The 11,877-nt window shown below is 33.1% G+C and overlaps 1 protein-coding gene across 1 annotated transcript; it reads left to right on the top strand.

Annotated features, from left to right (window-relative positions):
* Positions 1-2,472: 2,472 nt before the first annotated feature.
* On the top strand, positions 2,473-10,184 carry LOC129874059 (two-pore potassium channel 3-like). The gene is made up of 2 exons (XM_055949281.1): positions 2,473-3,761; positions 9,606-10,184. Exons 1-2 carry the CDS (start codon positions 2,644-2,646, stop codon positions 9,751-9,753), a joined length of 1,266 nt encoding a protein of 421 aa, XP_055805256.1. The 5' UTR covers positions 2,473-2,643; the 3' UTR covers positions 9,754-10,184.
* Positions 10,185-11,877: the final 1,693 nt, after the last annotated feature.

Below are 11,877 nucleotides of genomic sequence, written 5' to 3'. Positions count from 1 at the left end.
AACGGTACAAAGGGGTCTGCTTAACATTATATTACAACATGCATGCTCGTGCACAGTGGACTGAAGAAGCAGATACACGAACTAGTCGAAGAGGGTTCGACATCTACTATATATCCATAATTTTTTTAATTATGTAGAAATAATATAATTTTTTACCGAAGGAGATTCGGATGAACCCCTAATTACAAGATGGCTCTTCGATTGCTCATGCGGTCTTGAATTTATTGAGTTAATTACGATGCATATGAAGTCATGATCTTTCTGCAAAAGTAAGTAAATTTATGTATGCTTTTTTTTTAAGTTTTGATATACATGCTTCAAAAGGATTAAATAGTGGACTTAATTGATTATTGGATTATTTCCTCACTTTTCTTAGTCATGTTCTAGAAATTTTAAATTTATCTACGTGCTCTTGTTGGAGAATGGTGAGGTGACATTTCGTGTGATATTCATCTCATCGAAACATAAGATCACATGAGATGTTGTCTTATTGATTATGGTTGAAGGTGTTAATGATCTCATGATAATTTCAAGTCAGTTTTGTGACGATAAAAAAAGGGAAGTATGTTTGACCCTTATTAAAAATTTTAATTATCTGATATTCAAAATCCACGTTGATCTGACTAATTTTAATAAGATTAGCTGGTTAATCTTATTTAACAAGCTATTTATCTTTCAAGCAGTCAAATAGGTTTTAACTGCCACAATGCTTTGAATACCTATAGATGTGTTTTGGGGGATTTTTTTTTAACTGAGCATGTTTAATTAATTTTATCTTAAATTTTTAAAATAATAAATAATTTGAGATAATTAATTTTGGAAATCATGATTAATAATTTGAGATGGAGGGAGTCTATTTGTTCATAAATTTCCATATACTCTCTCTGTCTCAAATTATTTGTCGTGTTTTTCTTTTAAAAACATATAAAGAAAATATTAATTAGGAGAGATTTTCAACTGTTTTATGCTCATTTATGTGTTAAGATAATTTTTCTTCATTAAATATTTATTCTATTGAGGTGTTTGTAGTACTCAAAGAACAATTACTACTAAATATAAAATGGAATAAAAATTTAATTTTGTCTTGAACTTCTAAAACGATACATAATTTGTTACTTTCTCTATCTCAAATTACTATCGGTTGTGAATTCTATAAATAATTGTCTCGATTTATTTATCATCTTAAAAGTTTAAGATAATTCTTTTTTATTTTATCCTTTATAATAATTGTTCTTGAAGACTACAAATAACTCAAATATCAGATTATACAAATATCAATAAATAGTAAAATAGTTAAAAGTTTCTTGTTATTAGTATTTTTTAAGGCATATAAAAGAAAATTACAACAATTAACTGAAGACCGAGGAAGTTTCTTTAAGAAAATATATACGTGCACACGTCATATGATGTGGGCGCGGCAGTCTATAAGTTTGGGTCATAGGGATCATGTCAATTCGAGAAATTCTTCAATTTGGTTATAGCAAAAAACTAACCTTCAAATGAATCTTATCTTACTCGAATTATGATTAATCGAATTTGAATACAGTTATTGAATGTCGAATAAAAGTATATATTTAATTAGCTTAGTGACTATGAGTCGAACGTGTGATTACTAGTGTTCATAACATTATAGGTGTGGACTTAGAGCCCGTTTGGATGGGCTTAAAAAAAATAACTTTTATGTATGAAGTGCTTTTAGAAGTTTAAAGTGCTGAAAGTTATTTTTATAAATAAGCAGTTGAGTGTTTGGATAAAAGTGCTTAAATGAGGAAAATTATGTGAATTTTTGGGTTAAAAGAATAAAAATGGTAGTTTGGAAATTTAGTTAAAATATAAGGGATATAAAAGTAATTTTCATGGTCAAAGAAAATGACTTTTAAGCACTTAACAAAAAAAAAGTTAGGAATCCTAACTTTTCATTTTTGACTGACTTTAAAAACTTTTTGGCTTAAAGTTAGCATTAGGCAAACACGTCCAAAAGCTGAAAAGGGGCTTTAAGTTGGTTTTGACCAACTTAAAGCCAATCCAAACGGGCTCTTAATGTATGTGTGTAGCTCAATTAAAGGATGTCTCCGTAAACTATGACCCCAATTATGCTAATTAATTCTCCTCAAATTGATGTCTCCTTTGATTTCATTTTCTTGATGCATTACAAAATTCAAAGTCTAACTACTATTGATTAGCATTACAAACGTACAATATAGGATAATAAATAGTACTATGATTAATTAACACAAATCTATACAATTAAATAGTGTATCTAGTAATTAATGTAACTCGTTATTGCGCCAAGTAATACTACAAAAATTCCACATGAAATTTGATATCTATATTGAAATTCGATTAAATTCAAATTTGAATCAGAAAATTCCATACTAGGGTTAAAGGAGACGATTTTATACGTTAGAGATTCGAACTCGAGACTACTAATTAAAAATAAAAAAATAATTATCACTCCACCTCAACTCGATAGAATTCTTTGTTGTTATTCGGTAGCCAAACAAGACCTTTTCTGCTTCTTTCTTTCGCCTGTTCCATTCCATAGCGCAGAAACTGTGTCACGTGAAAACCATAATTTCAAGAACTGTCTGCTAGTTTCTGGTATTCCGACCGACCAATTAGCCTTTTTCCGGCGAGACCCAGATGGAGAAAGAGCCACTCCTCCCTTCTTATCTCAGCCCCAGAGCATCACCCCACACATACCCATCTCCTATCTCCCTCTGCCCTTTACCTGAACACGATGAAATTTCAATCCCTCCTGTCCCTGTCCCTCTTACCCCTTCTGAACTCAAAGAACGCATTATATTTGGTCCCCTTGAAGCTACTGCCACTGCTATTGATGCTTTGACCTTGAACTTAGACCTCCCTGGTTCTTCATCTTCAACCAATCTTGAAACAGCTGATAATCAGAATTCTTGGTTGCTTGACCCAAATTACCCTTCTTGGACAAAGAGTAATCTTCATAGGTCTAAAACAGCACCAGCAATGGCTGTTATAAATGATTTTGAGCATTCATCTGTTTCTAAGCCACCCCAATTTGGGAAAATTTCAATTGTTGGACAAGGGGTTGTGCTTTTGATTCTTTACTTGACACTTGGGGTGGCTATCTATTCTTTTTTTAAGGACCATTTTAAAGCTACTGAGACTCACCCCATTGTTGATGCTTTGTATTTTTGCATTGTTACTATGTGTACTATTGGTTATGGTGATATAACTCCTGATAGTACACCTACAAAGTTGTTCTCTATCTTGTTTGTACTTGTGGGTTTTGGTTTTATTGATATTTTGCTTAGTGGGATGGTTAGTTATGTGCTTGATTTGCAAGAGAACTACCTGTTAAGGAGTATTAAAAGTGGGAATTCACATGATGCTAGGTCTTATATTATTGATGTGAAGAAGGGTAGAATGAGGATAAGAATGAAAGTGGCACTGGCATTGGGTGTTGTGGTTCTTTGTATTGGGATTGGGGTTGCTGTTATGCATTTTGTTGAGAAGCTTGGGTGGGTAGATGCATTTTATTTGTCAGTTATGTCAGTTACCACTGTCGGGTACGGTGATAGGGCATTCCAATCAATGACTGGTCGTATCTTTGCATCCATTTGGTTACTTGTGTCTACACTCGCAGTTGCTCGAGCCTTTCTCTACTTAGCTGAGGCCAGAGTAGATAAACGTCATCGGAAAATGGCAAAATGGGTGCTTGATCAGGATATGACTGTTGCGCAATTTCTTGCTGCTGATATGGATAATAATGGATTCGTGAGGTAAAAGTTTTCTCTTCCTTTTGAAGTTAATGCTATTATCTTAAAATACTTCCATTAATTTTTACTCTATTTGCTGATACTTGCCATAGTCAGACTCAAGGAATCCGTGGAGTGGATATATGCTTCGGCTTAGGTTTGAATTTTGTTTCGTATAAATTTGTCCTTAAGACTTTAGTTGTTTGCGTCTGTTGGAACCTGAGCTTTGCAGCAAGCATATAGTCAAACTCAAACTTGAGTTTTGCAGCAAACATATTACTGGTTCTGTTGGAATTAACATATATGAATTGTTTTCCTTTTTCCTTAATTTGTAAGTTAAAGAGTAAATGAAGTAGCTATGAGTGAATGCAACAAGATCCTATTTTTGTAGTCTTGAATGCATTTCAGGTTTTATGGCTGATATGCTTTATTGTCTACCATCACACTTAGGGTACTGGATCCAGTGTGTAGTACAATAGATGAACTCTCTGACATTCAAAAAATGGTAGGGAAGTTTGCTTTTAAAACCAGATGAACTAGTCAATGTTGAGAGAGGGTAGTGGTTCATTACAATCAAGTAGTAGAGTATATATGGGTTTCTTTCCATGTAAGAGAGAATGCATCAACATCAAAATAGACGGAACAAAGGAAATAGTGGATGATCATGTTAAGTTTTTATCTCTAAGGATTTATTTGTCTGCGAAGCACAGGCCACAGAGCTGGTATTTTCAAGTGCAGATTTCTTTCCTCTACTGATTTTCTCCGTGTTTGTTCTCGACATGCTTTTTCAGAAGTTTCTTAATAAGCACAACTGAAGAAAATTGATAATTAATGAGACACTAGAGCTTGATCTGAGCTTTGGCAACACTGGCAAGCTTATCTCGTTGATACTGTTTGATCCACGTTGTGGCAAGATATTATTGAAGTGAAGCGTAGTAAACACGTGTATAAGACCATATTAGATCTACAAACATTACAAATGGTTGATTGAGCCGTGAAAATGCCAGTTGTTTTTTTATTTATTCGTGAAATTGCCAGTATTTGCCAGCCAAGATCCTGTCTGACTAAATTTATCCACATTGGTCCATTTGGAAATAGCCTTGCTTGAAAATGCATAATTACCTAGGCGAAATGTAACTGCCTTTCACCCAATTCAGAGAAAAGGTATAGTACATATCACATAGAGATGATGAAGTTCACTTTGTCGCACCTCCAATTTCTGTTTATTTTGTTCGTTTACACTTAAAGTGACCATGCCGGACAAAAACTTCATTGTTGCTAACCCTGGTCATTTTAGTTTCGCACTTTCACTCTCACAACTTGTTTGTATTGTATGAATGGAAAACATTATTTACTGTCAACCTCCTCTGCAATCAATGCTTCAACAGTTCAATCTTCATAATGTTTGTACATTCAGTTGGTATTTGTCCTCATTTTTACAGCTTCCAGAGACATGTTAGCCAGATGAATTTAGCATAAAGAAGTTACTAGAATTTGAAGAAATTGAAAGCATGTTCATTGTTAAGTTTAGGTGCAAAAATAGGTATTAATTGCAGTCATTGTACATGTAAATCTACTAGATTTTAATTAACAATTAGGGAAATGTTAGCTTTTCCATTCCATTAATAGAGCACCAAAAGCCTAGAATGTGGTTTTGGTTTGATTTCTGTCTGCAGTTACTTACTTTCAACCTTTAGACTTGATTTAGTCTTGTTTAGGAAGGAGTTTAAATTCATAGATATATTTTTAGAAAATCTAAGGTCTACACATCCTGTAAGCTCCCCAAAATTTGTAGATAGTTACTGATGGTTAATGACTCTAACCTTAAAAAATCTTTCAGTTTATGACATGCACTTGTATGATATATTTTTGGAATATGATTTGAATTTTGATGAATTAAGTCTTTGGACATATACAGAGATAAATGGCCACCAACAATTTCAAATGTTGGCATCAGAATTTAAAATCAAAAAATGTTGGTTTCGGAATTATAGCTTGGGAGATTTAGGTTTAAATTCAATAGAAGGCCCTAGTAAACTTATGAAATGGCTTGTCCACACTATTCATCGCAGAACTGACCCATCATACTCTTGTACTAGATGTCATCAGTAATTACTATATTAACCTGAACATGTCTACCATAAGTTGTAGCTACATACCTTGGAATAATAGGTATAAGGTGTAATTGCTAGGAAACGCTTAATGAGAGTAATAAGACAATAGAAAGTCAAAAAAGATTTAGTGAATCCATCAAGTAAATCTACATTAATTGTTGGGGAGGAGCATGTCGACTATAACTAGAATATTAAGAAAGAGTACCGATTTTAAAGAAAAAATTTAGTGAACCCAAAACTAGAGAGAATCACCTCACAAAATTCACTCACAAAGAGCTTTTCACATAGTGTTCCCAATACTGAATTTCCTCACAAAATACTCATTCTCGGCTGTCTCCTCAAAATGCAAGTTTCTGCATATCCTTGAGAAGATTGAGCATGTCATTAATATATAACAAGTAAATGAATGAACCATCATCCAACTTCTGAAAAAAGTGCAACATCTTTCATTCTCCTTAAACAGCAAAAAAACTATACCCAACATAAAGAAATCAATGCTTTCGTACCATTGTCTCCGAGACTGCTTGGATCCGTACAAGTATTTCTTCTTCAATTAATCAGAGTCTTCTTTTCCTTCTACTTCTAATCCTTCTAGTTGTTTCATATAAATTTGTTTCTCCAGTTCGCTATGTAAAAAAGTTGTCTTAACATCAAATTGCTCTAATTCCTAGTCATACATAGTCATCACACCCTTTTTGCCCATGACAATCAAAGCAAGCAAGATCTAATAGAGTTATGCCTCACAACATGTGATATATTATCGTTAATTCAACATTATGCATCGTACCTTGTAGTTTGCACCTTCAACCCTTGAAATTCCTTCCATTTTTGGCTTAATACATACGACTAGCCCCTCAACTTGCACATAAATCCCTTTTACACACCTTATCTTTGCGAGAACCTTGTACACCCCGCATATATCCATAGCTAATACTACATGATTTCATCACGTGGCTGGCGCAATTCCCCTAAAAGTTCTTGCGCATGAAGAGCAAAAAATTAATAAAATCTGAGAGAAATTTGATGGTCAAGATTAGATCAAATGATGCGACAGTCCAGATTAGATCAAATGATACGACAGTCTAACCCCTTCTTTTTTTTTTCCTTTTTCCTTTTTAGTCTTCATCGCCTTCACATTGTCTTCTTCATCAGAGCCCAACTGCAAGCTACAGAAATTTTAAAAAACAGAGTCTCTAAGTTGTGTTCTTTATCAGAAACCATATTCTCCTCCATCTCCAAGCCCAAGTACTCTGTGCTACAGGATTCAAAAAATATAGAGTAGATGGTTGGGTTTGGATCCTTGGCTTCTGCCAATTTCAGATCAGACACATCTTCTATTTTTCTTTTTCTTTTTTCCTTAGTTTGTTTTTGCTTGTTTTTTCTTTAATCTCCACTGAATGTCTTGAGCTAGTGTTGATGGGTGTTCTTGGTGAAGATTTGGAGAGAAAGATGAGTTTACAAGTAATCATGATACCTCGTTCATCAATGTAGGTCCGCCCTGATCATAAGCAATCATGATATCCTCCTCACAGACTATTAAGTTTTTCCAAAGTTAGGCAGCCTTTCCTTTGTGCAAAGTTACGCAGCCTTTCTTTGTGCAAAGTTAGGCCAACTATTCCTTCTGAGTAATCCTAAGACATATTTGTTCCGATTGACGTTCTTTGTAACTATAATGACAATGATCTCTACTGTGCTCTGCAGTAACGTTTCCATGGTATAATGATGAACCCAAAATGGACCAATTACAATTTAGCTTTTGTTGCTTTTAAGAATATGTTACACACTACTTTCTCCAAAAAAAAAAGACACAAAAAAAGAATATGTTTCACACTTAAAGGGGCTTACTAATGCAGCATACTGATTAATAAGACTATTTCTAACTCAATAATCTACTATCTTTGACTTGAGAGAAACAAGTGTTAGCTAAGAATGATAGATGCTTAATTCTGAAATTGCATGTTGAGGTTATATCTTAAAATTCTTGGATTCAGTAAAACTTGCGTAACATTGCCAAGCTAACAACTTAAATGTGCTTCTTGTCTTGAGTCTGAGTCCTTTTGAATACTTGCATACTCTCATATTGTTGGCATGCTTATCCTTATTTATCTTCAAGGGTTTATTCTGATCCCAGTAGCTTATGAAAAATCAACTACCTGGATCAGTTATTTGCACAACAGCCCTCACAATGGTTTCAGCCTTACTGGAAGTTATAAGTTTAGTTTGGGTTGTAGTTAATGTGATCTAGTTATTTAGCTGGATGAGTGTCTTTTGTTTGTCTGCTCTTAGGTTGAGACTATTTAGGACTTCAGGATCCATATTCCACATTCCAGGATATGCCAGATTGATTTCTGACCTGTGTCCAAGTAAAAAAGTCCCAGTAACCAAACCACTTGATGTATACTGAACTTGATCTTTAGTCAAGTAATACTTGCATAGATGGTTAATGAATCATTTTACCTACTATTCAAGCAAATATGTAACCACATTCTTAAGGTCTGTAATATTCTTCATGGACATTATTCGATCAATTTTCGCAAATATCTACTGACGCATTTCAGATTCACATTTAGGCCTCCCCTTGTCCATGGAATCCTAGCAATTTTATTTAGCTTGAAGTTATTAAGATCCGTGAAAAGGGAAACCTTTATATGTTATAACTTATATGCACAGTCTGCCTAGAGCGGAACAGCAGATGTTTTGAAGGGAAAAAATACCATATTTCGTATGTGAAATCTGGGTGTATAGAAAATTTAGATTGTTGTAGGGGAAATTTCGTAAATAGCTTGACAAATACTTTGGACTTTTTAGATCCTTTCAAACTTTAGTGGAGGACGAGTCCTTGCTATTTCTCTACATTTTGTTGGGTACCTACTTGGTACTGTTTATGCGTAAAATACCTTATGTTATAAAAAACTATTTAATTGCATCTCCTGTTCTCGGAGTGGTCTTTCATGCCTAAAGAAATACAGAGTTTTCATGACATACGAATCCAGACTATTCTTTATTGATTGAAGTGAGTTGTAAAATAATCTTTGTTTTTACTTTTCTCGTCTCTTGAATCTAACTGGAACATTCAATTTTTCTATTTTAACTTGGAATTGTAAAATTATCTGAATCCTATTATCCAGTGACTTCCATGAACATTTGTGTGAGTTTAATTTGTTCATGATTTGTGTGGCGTCCTGCGAAACTGGTAGCTTGAATTCTTCTTGTCTAACCCAAGCATGAGAGCATAAAGAGTGTGTACTTCTATATAATTGTAAGGCTCAAATGGTGCACAAAAACTTGAGTGTATGACCTGCGATGCGAGTATTTTTAATTTGAATATTGCTAAATAGTCGCCTTAAACTTAAGCAAAAAGTGAGAATTTTGGATAGCAAATATGTAACAGTGTCTGGTTTAACTGGCTTGTTGTGAAGCTGAATTGAGTCAAGCGGATTTTAAACTGAACCTTATCTATTATCTGTAGGTGATCTTTTTCTTTTTCACTATATGGGCCGCTGGTTATATGCCATAGAGGTTCCTTTGTTACCTCATCTTTCAGTCTCTATCCAAGACACGGAAATTATCTTATTTCTGCAGTTTGTTGTTTAATCTGCTTGTTCTTTCTAGCTTAATGTTTTCTCTAGTACAACTTGATTATTGAACTGTGCCTACTGCAAGTTTGCTTATATGCTTATGAGAAAAATGTGGCTATGCCTGCTTTTGCGTTAGGACATGTCATGTTGATTTTGCATCTTATATATGTTTGCAGTAAATCAGAATATGTGATATACAAGCTGAAAGAAATGAGGAAGATCACAGAGAAAGATGTATTACTGATTTGCAAACAGTTTGAACGGCTGGACAGTGGCAACTGTGGAAGAATTACCCTCGGTGATCTAATGGAACACCACCATTAAACGTCGAATTTGGTACCTTCCTATTGGACACCAGGGAGAGGGAAAAAAAACAGATAAACAGAGTTATAGCAGCATCTAGGATTGGCAACTGGACAGGGCAAAAAAACTATCTTGTCTAAATGTGGCCTGCTGTAGAAACTGGAAAGTTGAGTTCCCTAATTTTATGGGAAGGGTGCTCTCCATCCTTGCAGAGAAGTCAAGTCCAAAAAGTGCAGGTTTTTGGATGAAGTAAGAAATGGAAAATTTTGGAAATGTCTTATTGGTGGAAAGTGGAAACCTTGCAAATTTTTGAAGCAAAAGTATATTATTTGTAAATAACTACTTATATGATAAGTAATTTTAGAGGGAGAACAAAAAGGGTATTCTCAGAATAATACATTAATTATTTATTTTGTAAAGAATTTATTTTCGAAAATCACATATATAATGTGCCATTTTTTTTTTAATAATATTGGACCCAGTAGAGCTTAAAGGGAGCGAAATGGACGTTGAGGTTTGATATAATGTTGATGTCTTTGGGATGAATTAAATTGATTCACCTTAATGAAGACTTAACTTGGAAATGGGGTAAAAAAAAGGTTTTTTTTTCTTCTTTTTTACATATTTTTTTGTTCAGACAAAAATATTTACAATCATTGGCCACATACATATATAATATATTAATTGTACGCGTACTATATATTAGATCGACAACTATTTAAGTCAATTCTAAAAAAAAATGCCCTTATTTCAATTTGGGCTCTTGATGAACCCAAAGCAAAAATGAAATATAGGTCTGTGTCAATAAGGGCGTGGGGCATAAGTTGCTTAAGAATGCGGGATATAATTTATGAGATTTTATGATGTAAAAATATAAAATTATATTTAGCGAAATAATTATTTGTGATTAAGGACCGATGAGAATTAGTATTCAATTTGTGGTGTATCTATAGTTTCCAGATATATACCCTTGTGATTTTTCACGAGGCATTTGGTCTTTAAAGACCTTGACTAATGTGCAAAGACTTGGATTGGAGATCTATATTCTATACAATTCAAATTATTATAAAATGGACTATTTAGTATGTGAAAATGAAGGGTACTGCACTTGCACTATGACCTGACCCTGTCTAATTTTCTTCAAAAATTAATATTGAATTATGCTAGTTGATGGTTGTCAACTTTCTTTTTCTTTATATAAATATAATTTCTCTTGAAAGTCTAAATTTTATTATTTTATTCCTATTGGTGATTATGAAATTTATATAATAAAGTAATTATGTCAGGTAAAAAGCTAGTTTTGCTTCATTTAATATTTATCCATCCGTAAGCAGTCAAATTGATCACTGAGCATATGATAGGAATCCAAGATTAAGAAATTATATGTTAATAAAAAATAGAGGCGAAAGAATGCCAAAGTTGTTAGAATTAGTCAAAAATATTCCAAGTGAGTCTAGCTAGAATCTAATCCTTCTAAGACCCTTCACACTTGGCCATTATTTGCTTAATTATAAGGAAACGTTACACATTTAGTCGTCGATCGTCAAAATAATTACATTGGTTAGTCAAATATAATCTTTTTTATATATTTAGTTATGTATAAAATATGTATATATAGATTAATATATTAAAATCCCTAGTTATAAACATGACGAGTAGTACAATGCAACAGATGTAAATTATGCTGTAGCTCATTTTGTTTGTATTTTTTATTTTTTCTTAATTTTTGTTTTTTGTTTTTGAATGAAGCATCTTCATGTTGTTTAAAAAATGAACATGTTGACTAATACAGAACATTCCAAGTGGAGTAGATAGATCTTGATGATTGGAAATATTGACTTTTGAGTGATTTTTGACTAGATAAGTTAATGAAATAATAATATTTATCAAGTGAAAATAAAAATAAAATGTATTGAGTGATGGGCACCAATAATAAGGCGTGAAAAATAAATTCTTTAAAAAATTGCATATTGAAAGGGTACAATCGTTAATTTAGAAATGAAATTTACATAAGCAGAGCATCATTGTTTCATGTATCTCAAATTCTAATTGCATTTACGCTAACTCATGAATTTCATTACTTATCATGCTTTATGAATGATAGAAAATCTCAAAATGACTTTGATACATATATCATATATAGCC

This window comes from Solanum dulcamara, chromosome 11 (assembly GCF_947179165.1).
Source record: "Solanum dulcamara chromosome 11, daSolDulc1.2, whole genome shotgun sequence".
NCBI lineage: Eukaryota > Viridiplantae > Streptophyta > Magnoliopsida > Solanales > Solanaceae > Solanum > Solanum dulcamara.
This window is presented reverse-complemented; position numbering and strand designations above follow the sequence as displayed.

Excerpts from the sequence above, each read along its gene's own strand:
- LOC129874059 (XM_055949281.1), top strand. The coding sequence starts at position 2,644 with ATGGAGAAAGAGCCACTCCTCCCTTCTTATCTCAGCCCCAGAGCATCA. Across the intron at positions 3,762-9,605 it reads GATAATAATGGATTCGTGAG|TAAATCAGAATATGTGATAT; the intron begins GTAAAAGTTTTC and ends ATATGTTTGCAG.